The sequence below is a fragment of the Chenopodium album genome, chromosome 4 (genome assembly GCF_948465745.1).
Source record: "Chenopodium album chromosome 4, dcCheAlbu1.1, whole genome shotgun sequence".
NCBI classification, from domain to species: Eukaryota; Viridiplantae; Streptophyta; class Magnoliopsida; order Caryophyllales; family Amaranthaceae; genus Chenopodium; species Chenopodium album.
In genome coordinates this window covers 75,848,894-75,861,519 of record NC_137837.1, presented here as the reverse complement: position 1 = coordinate 75,861,519, position 12,626 = coordinate 75,848,894, and the positions used below count along the sequence as shown (strand labels likewise).

At 34.4% G+C, this 12,626-nt stretch overlaps 2 protein-coding genes across 2 annotated transcripts; both read right to left on the bottom strand.

Annotated features, from left to right (window-relative positions):
- Positions 1–491: 491 nt before the first annotated feature.
- LOC145628188 (F-box/LRR-repeat protein At3g26922-like) lies at positions 492–3,742 on the bottom strand. Its single transcript, XM_081680498.1, has 3 exons — positions 3,675–3,742; positions 1,187–2,033; positions 492–941 (listed from the first exon to the last, which is right to left on the bottom strand). Exons 1-3 carry the CDS (start codon positions 3,740–3,742, stop codon positions 492–494), a joined length of 1,365 nt encoding a protein of 454 aa, XP_081536624.1.
- Positions 3,743–5,478: 1,736 nt separating this feature from the next.
- LOC145628187 (F-box/LRR-repeat protein At3g26922-like) lies at positions 5,479–9,031 on the bottom strand. The gene is made up of 7 exons (XM_081680497.1): positions 8,968–9,031; positions 8,796–8,908; positions 8,510–8,584; positions 8,410–8,418; positions 7,997–8,016; positions 5,996–6,842; positions 5,479–5,613 (listed from the first exon to the last, which is right to left on the bottom strand). The coding sequence occupies exons 1-7, from the start codon at positions 9,029–9,031 to the stop codon at positions 5,479–5,481; spliced, it is 1,263 nt and encodes a 420-aa protein (XP_081536623.1).
- Between the last annotated feature and the right edge of the window lie 3,595 nt (positions 9,032–12,626).

Here is a 12,626-nt window from a genome sequence, read left to right as displayed (position 1 = left end):
AAATATGTATGCTTTGGGTAGTCCAAAATTTGGATACCAAGTACTAAATGCAGGTAACAAATTGCCTTAAGTTCAGAATAACTTTGAAAATAAAACCTATATTTCCCCGTTTTTTTTTACTTGACCCGTTTTGACTTTTATATTATTCACCACTCCTCCTTTGACCGTCTTTTGTGAATAATTTGTAAGGAAAAACATGTTCATGTTGGATATTTTTTAATTCGTTTCAAGAAATACTATCATAATATATAACTTTTATAATTTTTACTTATGGAGAGAATTAAAGTTATTAATCGTTGAAGTTTTGCATTGGCAAGCGTTGAAGTTTTGCATTGGCAAGTATGTTTTAAGACATTTGAGAAATTAAACTTCAAAACATGATAATTTCAACAATTGAGAAATTCATAACATTTTCAGCAAAGCCAAAATAGCAGTGAATTAGATAGCTAGCAAACCTACTAGTTTGTTATTAAAAAGTAAGAAGTAAGACATTATCTCTGATGAGAAATTACAAGCTTACATACAGATGAAGCCCTCGGAACATTGAATATCCTTGTAATTGCAGCAATTGTTGTTCCATAAACCCTACCCTTCAAATTGATTGTCAACACCTTCAAATTTACGGCATTTTTTAACAGATATTCCAGCACTCTCTTATCAGCATTTCCCCATTCAAACAAGCTGATGTTGACAACTTCAAGTGTTGGTATTCGAAATTTTGGCAAATAAGTAGCAAGTACTGGACTACAATAGCATACATTAGATTTTACTGAGTAATCAAGAGACACGAGATTAGGAGCACGCTGCAAAATCCATAACACAAGATACCGCCATGATAATTTTGAGCATTTGATTAAACGACAGTTGCGACCTTTTACGACCAAATGTTTCAAGTGTGGAAACAACGGCATTTGATCATGCTCATCACCTCCAAGAGATACCTAAAGTTAAAGATAGAAATGTCATTATATATTGACAGAGAAAAAAGTTTTAAAAAGAAAGGGAAATTCCCTGTAGCTCATACTAAGAAACGAAATTTATTTCCCATGGAGTATTTTCGTGAATAAATCAACAACTTTTTCATTATTGTGAGCTCCACAATTAAATAAAGTTGTTTATTTATTTACGAAAATGTATGAGTAATTGGGGCATCCCCATAAGTAGTAATATTATTATTAGCTCATACCTCTGTTATATCAACTTGTAATTCTAAAGTCATCAAGTTATTAGAAACTTGTTGAAGGAATTTAAACACTTTTTCACGGAAATAATCACTGCGGTATATGTGAAGTCTAGCTTCAACTAAAGAGGGCATGTTGTCAAACTTGCAGTCTAATAAAAATTGGTCGATACAAAGATATTCAAGACTTGGAGCAGCTACTGTTGTACCTATTTCATCTTCTAGGTCAAAGAGATTCAATCTCTTTATAGAAGAAGAACGAATACATATATTTTGCACTCCGAAGCAATCCCGAATAATTAATTCTTCGAGTCGAGGCAACCTCATCAAGATATCATCAAATGAAAAATCATCTGAAAATTTGATTCTTGTCAAGTGTAGGGTTAACAGATTTGGTAGATGAATTGAATTCCGAAAAGGGGAATCGAAATCTGTCAATTTTAGCACCATAAGTTTCTCATTCGAAAAAATCCCTGATGGTAGGTTTCCCCTCCTTAAATTAAGATCTATCTCAACAACATCCCGTCGCATTATATTCCTAATCCATGAATAATATCGGAGGGCATTGACAGTTCTCCGACAGGTGCATTTAAGCTGAAACAGCCGTAATGATTGTGTATCATTACAGATCAAGACTCTATCAATAAACGCGTTGAAATAGTAGACAGAAACAGAACCAGAAGTCGAAAAGTTTAGCACAGGGACTTGAGTCCAAACAAATTTCCATCTTTTAGACAATATGCTAGTAGCAACAGCTTCTTTGGTCGACAAAAACGATAAGATTTCCAAGAGGAGGGCATCCGGCAAATCGCTAATCCTGTCTACCTGTTCAACCTCGGCCATTGTCAATTCTCTGCGTGTAGATTAAAGAATTATTATGGAAATCAGAAAGCAGAGATTACAACTTTACAAGTATATATATACTATCAGAAAAATAAAAACAGAAATATGAAAGGATAAAAGGACATAATAGTAGAGTCTATACTTACGGAAAATTGATTTTCTGATGAATTGGAACAGGAGCACAATTGGGGTTTTATATACTGGAAAAACTAATATCAAAATATGAAATAGAACTGGTAAAAGAGACCTTGTTTATAAGAAAATTTAGATTTCCTCACCTCAAACAAAAACATTGTTTTATCAATAAATTCCTACAAAATATCTTAAATTTATCTGATTACAAACCTCATCCGGCAATGCATAAAATATATAATTAAATAAAAGATACAATATATCTTTTCCCAAACACAAATTCTTATATTAATTAAGATAATCGTACATACATAAGATAATAATGGGTTGTTTCAAAAAAAAAAAAAAAATTGTTAAATATTGTCTTCGAATCTCCAATTAACACCCACAAAATAAATATATTTTACAAATTTACCCTCAAATATTAAAAAAATTACCCTCCCAAAGGTTTTTTTAATTTTATTTTCTGGAATTGGGTTGAACCACTCAAAATATTCGAACAACTTAGGCTTTAACGCCTAGTATTTTCGAACTACCGTTTGGTTTTTCGAAAATTTTGGGCGAAAAAACTAGGCATTTTAGTTTATGTGGTTCGAAAAAACTGGACGGTTCCCCCTTTATTAAAAAAAAAAAAATCATTTTTGTAAGCTTTTGGAGTTGTTTTAATGGAGTCTCAAAATGAGGTAATTGTTGAGGAATGTAAGAATAATGAATTAATGAAATTAGAATTGATGAAACTCATTGTTGAAGAATTGGGGTTGAATCAGAGTATTGTTAAATGTTAATTATGGGAATATTTCAGAATCGAATGTGCAGTGGTATAGTCCATTCGTAAAGATTCAGATTACATACACCTGCACAATAGCTTACATTGTAAAGCTTGAGGAACTGAATGGTTTTAGCCTTAACATACACCTGCATAATAGCTTTCATCATAATGGTTGGGGAACTAAGAGGTTTTAGCCTTAATTGATTTGAGATAAATTGGAATAATTCGAATATGATCTAGGAGCAAACCTACTGTAAACAAAAGAAACTGTAAATTGTGAACCTTTTTATTTCATCAATATTTTTTGAAAAAATAAAAATTAATCTATATTAACAATTTATTTTAGGCAACATAACGAATGTTTGTGATTAGATTTAATTATAGGGTAATGTTATATGTATCCTAAGGGCTATATATATAAGCATTAAATACACTCTCGAAAATTGTATAAAATTAGGAATTCATGACAAAAACACGCGTAAATCAGTGTAATTAGTGTTTATATTTTTATGATTTCTTAACTTTTTACGATTTTTAAGTGTAAATTTAATGCTTATATGTAGCCCTAAGGGCTATTTATAGCATTTTCCTTAATTATATTGTAGCTACTTAAAAGTCATCTATTGAAGTACGCAATTTTACATTATTTTGCGGGCGTTAATTAGATTTTCGTGACGTTTATCTTTCATTTTTAAATTACTCGGTCAATGCTAAAGTATAATTGTTAAAAAACCAAACTCATTAATTTACCTCCATCTAGCTGAATGATCGGTCTCAATTCGAGAGGAAGAACCGGTAATAGACACAAAATCATCCATTCTGGTTCTATATTTGTTCGAATAAAATTCTCAACTAATTCCATGCGTCTAACTAAAAAATCCTTTCTTCTTCCATTCCTACTAAAATAATTTTTACGTAACTGGACTTATTGTTATAGTTTTAATAAACTAATTTTTTTTCATTAAAAAACTAAACTTAATATTTTGTAAATGTGAAGTGAAGTCCTACCTTTATCGATAAAACATAGATAATTTTATTAATATTGAAACTTGTAAGCAAATACATTGGCTATAGTTGGGATTAGTTGAAGCCAATTCAATTTGCATTAACTGTGCAATCAATATATACAAAGTATGGTAGCAATCTTTCGGCTACAATTGTGCTAACTAATTATCCTAATGCTAACAAACTAGAAAAGGATAAATATTAAAATATACACTTAACTAATTAAGATATATACAAGAATATATTAACATATATTCTAACAGTATTAAAACGACGATGTCTTACCGAGTAATCAAGGGAGACAGAGATTAGGGGCACGCTGCAAAATCCATAATACAAGATACCGCCATGAAAAGTTTGAGCATTTGATTAAACAGTGGTAACCCCTTACGATCAAATAGATCAAGTGTGGAAACAACGGCAGTTGATCATGCTCAGTTCCTCCAAGAGTAGCCTTAAAGTTAATGAGATGCAAAACAAAGGTATTAACAGAAAAACAGTGAAAAATTATAAGTAAGAAGCAGTAATATTAGCTCATACCTCTATTGTCTCAACTTGTAATCCTAAAGTCGTCAAATTAGAAACTTTGTTTATGGATATCTAAACTATTTTGCTTATTGATCAATGACATTTATAAGCTTTCTTTGTCTTTTGATATCTTTGATGTTTCGCATGTAAAACGCATAGGGAATACGGTGGCCCATTTAATAGCTAGATGGTATGAGTACTTTTCCCCAAAAGTGCGTTATCTTTGGTAGAAAATGATTTAATTTAAGTCCGTCCTAACGTTTCCTAAAAAAAAAAAAAAAAAAAAAAAGTCTATTAAACTTAAATTATTTAACCAATTCTCTATTATATCTTGAAGTGAACATGTCCAGCAAATACATTAGATCGTATATCACATACATTGGCTATAATTGGGATTACAAAGAGCCAATATGTAATTATAATAATAATAAATAAATAAAGGCAATTTTTAGAAAATATGTATGCTTTGGGTAGTCCAAAATTTGGACACCAAGTACTAAATGCAGGTAACAAATTGCCTTAAGTTCATAATAACTTTGAAAATAAAACCTATATGTTTTAAGGCATCTGAGAAATTAAACTTGAAAACATGATAACCTACTAGTTTCTTATTAAAAAGTAAGACATTATCTCTGATGTGAAATTACAAGCTTACATACAGATGAGGCCCTCGGAACATTGAATAGTCTTGTAAGTGCAGCAATTGTTTTTCCATAAACCGTATCATTTAAATTGATTGTCAACACCTTCAAGTTTACGACATTTTTAACAGATATTCCAGCACTCTCTTATCAGCTCTGATACCATGACAAAATATTTATGAGAGAATTAGAATTAAATTGGAACAGAATTGCTTGCCTTCTCATTGATAATAATTGGGAATATATAGAGTTACAAAGTCCTAGTTCTCGTATCAAAAGATATCATAGGATCTTAGGAAATTAACTAAAATATAGGAGATAAATATATGGAAATATTCTATCAAATCTTCCTAATATACGATAATATCTCAATACTTTCCCTATTCAAACAAGCTGATGTTGACAACTTCAAGTGTTGGTATTCGACATTTTGGCAAATAAGTAGCAAGTACTGGACTACAATAGCATACATCAGATTTTGATGAGTAATCAAGAGACACGAGATTAGGAGCACGCTACAAAATCCATAACACATGATACCGCCATGATAATTTTGAGCATTTGATTAAACGACAGTTGCGACCTCTTACGACCAAATGTTTTAAGTGTGGAAACAACGGCATTTGATCATGCTCATCACCTCCAAGATATTCCTAAAGTTAAAGATAGAAATGTCATTATATATTGACAGAGAAAAAAATTTTAAAAAAATAAAAGGAAATTCCCTGTAACTCATACTGAGAAACGAAATTTATTTCTCATGGAGTATTTTCGTGAATAAATCAATAACTTTTTCATTATTGTGAGCTCCACAATTGAATAAAGTTGTTTGTTTATTTATGAAAATGTATGAGAAATTGGGGCATCCCCATAAGAAGTAGTAATATTAGCTCATACCTTTGTTATATCAACTTGTAATTCTAAAGTCATCAAGTTATTAGAAACTTGTTGAAGGAATTTAAACACTTGTTCACGGAAAGAATCACGGAATCGGATGTGAAGTCTAGCTTCAGTTAAAGAGGGCATGATGTCAAACTTGCAGTCTAATATAAAATCGTCGATACAAAGATATTCAAGACTTGGAACAGCTACTATTGTACCTATTTTATCTTCTTCCATACGATATAGGTCAAAGAGATTTAATCTCTTTAGAGAAGAAGAACGAATAAACATATTTTGCAATATGAAGCAATTCAGAATAATTAATTCTTCAAGTCGAGGCAACCTCATCAAGATATCATCCAATGAAAATTTGATTCTTGTCAAGTGTAGGGTTAACAGATTTGGTAGATGAATTGAATTCCGAAGAGGGGAATAGAAATCTGTCAACTTTAGCACCATAAGTTTCTCATTCGAAAAAATCCCTGATGGTAGTTTTCCCCTCTTTAAATTAAGATCTATCTCAACAACATCCCGTCGCATTATATTCCTAATCCATTTATAATATTGGAGGGCATTGACAATTCTCCGACATGTGCATTTAAGCTGAAACAGCCGTAATGATTTTGTATCATTACAGATCAAGACTCTATCCACAAACGTGTTGAAACAGTTGACAGAAACAGAACCATACATCGAAAAGTTTAGTACATGGACTTGAGTCCAAACAAATTTCCATCTTTTAGACAATATGCTAGTAGCAACAGCTTCTTTGGTCGACAAAAACGATAAGATTTCCAAGAGGAGGGCATCCGGCAAATTGCTAATCCTGTCTACCTGTTCAACCTCGACCATTGTCAATTCTCTGCGTGTAGAAAAAAGAATTATTATGGAAATCAGAAAGCAGAGATTACAACTTTACAAGTATATATATACTATCAGAAAAATAGAATCAGAAATATGAAAGGATAAAAGGACATAGTAATAAAGTCTATATATACTTACAAAAAATTGATTTTCTGATGAATTGGAACAGCAGCACAATTGGGGTTTTATTGTTGGTAAAATACCTGTTGATTCCAATAACAAAATAAAGAAGATGAAAGGGAAAATACTTGATTGAAGATCTCAAACTCGCAGTCGCGCCGTGGAACAAAATCCACTGCCTTAGAAGCGAAATACGCCACCACCGGTACAGGTTTCCTGATGACGCACGCCCCCCAAGTTTAACGCAACTCTCTCCGTAATCCGTGCACCCGAACTCGAAGAGTGGAATTGCTCAAGAACTGTTCAGATCTCAAAAGGTAGGTTTGTGTTTTCGGCTAGAAAGTGAATAAATCTCATGAAAAGGTAAGACTCGTATTTATATGAGTCCTGGAAAAAGGAAACACGTAAACAAACCGACCTAGGAAAAAGGCGGCTCGCGAGATCAAGTTTTTCCAGACGTAGTGTCGCGCCCGGTCGGGCGATCTGAAATCCCCATTCCGGGCGAGCCATCGGGCGAAACCGCCCGGTCGGGCTCGTCAAAACTTGAGTCCGCCGCCCGATCGGGCGCGAGAGATCTCTATTTTTCCTTGACCACCTCCGCCCGATCGGGCGCGAGTCATCCGTTTGCATTACTATTTCCAACAATCCCCCACTAATGCGAGCGGATCTTCAACATGAAATCTGAACAGTAAATGAAAGTCTTAGTACTTAAATGCTAGTGTCCAAAGGTTTGAACTAACACATTAGTGCACAAGGTTTTCAACACTTCCCTAGTGAGTATCCTAAGATTTGAACTCCTAGGAGCGAGGAAGGGACCTTGAATGCACATACCTTGACTTTAGAGCTTAAGCAACTCCGCCAATCTTGGCCTACACCTTGGGCTCTCATGAGTACTTTAGGAAAACTACACCACAATTTTCCCTTGAAGGAGGCCACCCCTCGTACTCACGTAGGTGTTCCGTCTGTGCATAAAACACACATTCCCAGCACATCTAGGGTCTTTCCTTGCAGGCTTAAAACACATTCAAGCACCTTGCAAACCCAAGATTTTTCTGTGCAATGGAATAAGAACATTAAGAACGAAAAGTTCAACCCTATCAACTCGACGGTGCATCTATCAATCCACTGCTCAATGAGCTCTTAGGCTAGAGCATTAAGGGACACTCCCAACCTCAGTCATTCGGTACCACTATCGTTCCTTACTCGAGAAGTATCAGGGCTAGTGATTCTAATTTATTTAAGAATCACTATCGTTCCCACCTCTCAAGCAACTGGGCTAGTAGTATTAAGAGCAAGCAATGCTCAACCTTCCACTTTCGGTGTCATTATCAATCCTACTCTAAGAGCCACTGGGCTAATGGTCTTAAATCCACTTAAGAGCCATTATCAATCCCTGTTCAAAGAATAACTAGACAAATGACATTAAGAGACACGCTCAACCTTACTGAATCCACCTGATCAACAAACCACTGAAAAAGGTTATAGATTCAATAAACATAAATGGCGTAAATCCAACAATGAGTCAACCAAAACAAGGCTCCAGACCCAGTCAGAACAAAAGTTCAACAAATTGAAACATTTCGGTGTGTCCATGTAAGCTGTCACAATTGACCACCCAGTCTGGGTTATGGACATATTAAGAGCACTTAAAGCTCAACCTGCAAGCATCAAGCAACAAGTCTACCAAAGCATCTCATAACCATATAAATTAGAAGGTTATTAAGCCAGATCACTTCAGGATGTAGACTCAATTTTTAAACTTCGTCACTAGAATAATTTAAAATACCCCACAGGATCTTAAATATATTCTCTTAGACAATCAAGCACTTACCTGTGCTTCATCCTGGTATAAGGACCTGCTTGATTCTTCTTTGCTTTCACGTACTCTAATATGAGTATCACCTCCACAAGATCTGTCTAACTTTGTCACTACATCTGTAGTTCCTGACAACATACATAGACACTTGTGAAAAATAATGAAGAGAACATGAGGATCAACTTACCCCCACAATGGACAAACTTCCAGAGATTAATTTTTGCAACAATCATCTTCTTGACACACGTCATCCAATCTAATGAACCTTTGCTTCATAATGGATAGTGTACAACAATTTGTTTTGCAGCTCACTCGAAACAGAGCACCACCCTTCATCATGTAAAAATCATACACTGAAGAGGTTCAACTAATCATCGTTGTTCATTCAATCATTGTCTCTTTTAGAATTTACTGGATAGGTACTTGAGAAACTTTCTCATATTAACCTTCATCCCTGTACTATCTGAAACTCAAACAATAATTGAGTAATTCTCTTTTGACCAACAGAATGAACAATATAGTTTACAACAAAACCACTACACGTCAAGAATAGTTTGTTCATCATTTAGATTGCAAAACATTAGCACATTTGAATCAAACATCAAGGCCAAATCATGAAAACAACTCTGGCTTAGACATGATAAATATAATTTACCAAACCACTTTCTCTACATCACAATAATGAGATTAATGCGTACCTTTATTAGTTCATCGACATACTTCCTAGAACCATTCTGCTTATCACATTATCTTGTAATTGTCTCTTGGCTTAGAGACACGTATACATCTTTATCTCAATTAACAACATGCATGTGAAGTTAACAACTTATGATCATTCTAGCAAATGAATTCTATCAATGCGAACCATAGTAACATCACACATGCATCAAGAAGTTCAACTCACATGCCAAGAAAAACTTAACATAACAAGTTAGAGTACTCAAATCTAACCCCCACTCACCATACATATCACAAAGGATATAACATCATGAGCAAAAAATACCTCATCTTCTAAGTTGTCACCTGTGCATGCGTTTTAAAGTACACACCCTTGATTTACAATCAATCATGCTAGAAAGCTTAAGCAACCTTACTGCAAATCAGACAAGCTTAGAACAAACCAGGTGAGTCGTAAGAGTTGGTCAGCACCAAACTTATAGAGTAAATCCTAACAACATAGTATCTTACCTTTAGCCCATTTCCAATCAACCACCTTTCAACTCACCTTAAAAGATACTTACAACAGATGGATTTCTAATAGCAAGGCAAGATATACTCTTCTCAAACATAACAGACTCAAAGAGAATGCATAACTCGCGTTAACATGCTTCTTTCCACAACTAGTCAATCAGGTTTATCAATATGGTTCAGGAATTTTCCATTCACCACTACATGAATATATAAACCACACAACAAACATCTAAATACAACTTTCGATCAAGAAAGTAAAACCAAGATGATACACAACTAGTTTAAGCTTTAATCCAATACACCTTAGATGATGAACTCATCAACTTTACTAGCAGAATAAAGCTTAGGAAGCAAGAACAAATCCTATGAACGAACAAAACTAACATGTCATGTCATAGGAAAACATATACTTGAGACATTTCAAGGATTTAACATATCAAGCTCGCACATGATAAACGTAGTAGATATTCAGCATACATATCACCCACAGTCCCACAAGCCTTCATGTTTTATGTGAAACATATACAGAAGTCAATTCTTCATTATTGGAAAACCCCACATCACATATACCACATGAAAATAATCATGAATCAGGTAACAAATTAGGGAGTATCAACCAAATTCTTAGGTGAAATACTTACTAAACAAATAAACAGCTGATACATATCTGCAACCCCCACAATACTAACATTCACAGAATATTAATAGTGTTTAAAGACATATAGAATGTTAATTCCCATCCTTACCTCATGTGGGGCACTTACACTTCAAATTTGCACGGCCATTCTAGCTTTGCTAAGTCAAGCCTTTTTAATTCTGCTAATAAGCCCGGAAATCAACTTGGTCTCATCTAGACCATCAACAAGGAAAAATAATTTGCTACACCTCTAGCAAATTAAATACATTTCAAGTTCGTGAACAAAGCTAATTAAGATCACAAGAATTAAAAGAAACAATAATTCTAAATCCCTTTTTTAATCTAAAAAAGAGACACTTACAAGCTTATCACATACTCCGTGCTCAACAAAACATTGTCCATGATTAGGAAAAATAACAATTTAAAAACACTATCATAAGATAGAACACATGTCATCCCTAATCTACTAGGACAAAACACATTAAAGTCCATGAACATAAATAGAATACCATTGGACAAAACATACATTAGCAGAAATAAATTACTTGCAAAACAACAAGCAAATAGCCACAGATAAACATCTTTTACGGAGACCTTCCTCCTCAATGCCACTCCTTTACAAGAGTAAAACTAACATACTAGTCAGTTACAAGATCTAACTCACCTCACCCCCACATAGCATTGCATTAGCTCATAATAATAAAATTATGCACACTTGGGGCACATAATAAACAATATTATGCAGAGTTAAAAAATTAATTACATAAACTGAGGAAGACTTATCTGATTTTGTGCATGTACCAAATCTATTGACGAGCCTCGCTAGATGATTATATTCTGAAACATCTAGCAGCAACATCTTTAATGTTGCAATACCCACAGACGTATGGAGTCGGCTAACTCCAGCTTCGGCTCAAACAAACTTGAAATTAATCCACTTGATGCAGGAACATCAACTATTATATTTCATGAATTTACAATCACGAGACCATGCGACACAGTTGACTTTTCAATAATTTCATTATTTATCATCAACACAAGCACTACCACTCCTCTTTGATTCACAAACTCACTTGAGTGCCATTAAACTATAATTTAACCAATAAATTAAATCCACCAACTTAATGGAAATTTTGCCTTATTTGGCATATATTCTTGAAGCTTAATTCAACTCCAATATCAAAAACAATTTGACGGCATATCTCCTATTCAGAGAGTTGATTGATAAAAACTCCATGATTAACCGACTTAAATACCAAGAATGATTCTTGATTGAATCGATCAAAAAATACTGCACCCAAAATTAATCTTGATACTCGCTAAGTTGAGTACAAAAAAAAAACCGTAAATCCAAAAGAGTTCCTAAGAAAAGATTATTCTTTTTCGAGTAGTACACGATGATTAATATCTCAATCTCCAAAACAATATTTTTCCCAAATTCAAGAAATCAACAGTATAGAAATTTAATATATTTCGCTTCTAAATTGTTGGTAAAATACCTGTTGATTCCAATAACAAAATAGAGAAGATGAAAGGGAAAATACTTGATTGAAGATCTCAAACTCACAGTCGCGCCGTGGAACAAAATCCACTGCCTTAGAAGCGAAATACGCCACCACCGGTACAGGTTTCCTGATGACGCACACCCCCCCAAGTTTAATGCAACTCTCTCCGTAATCCGTGCACCCGAACTCGAAGAGTGGAATTGCTCAAGAACTGTTCAGATCTCAAAAGGTAGGTTTGTGTTTTCGGCTAGAAAGTGAATAAATCTCATGAAAAGGTAAGACTCGTATTTATATGAGTCCTGGAAAAATGAAACACGTAAACAAACCGACCTAGGAAAAAGGCGGGCCCGATCGGGCGAGCTGCCGCCCGATCGGGCACGAGATCAAGTTTTTCCAGACTAGTGTCGCGCCCGGTCGGGCGGACACCGCCCGGTCGAGCGATCTGAAATCCTCATTCCGGGCGAGCCATCGGGCGAAACCGCCCGGTCGGGCTCGTCAAAACTTGAGTCCGCC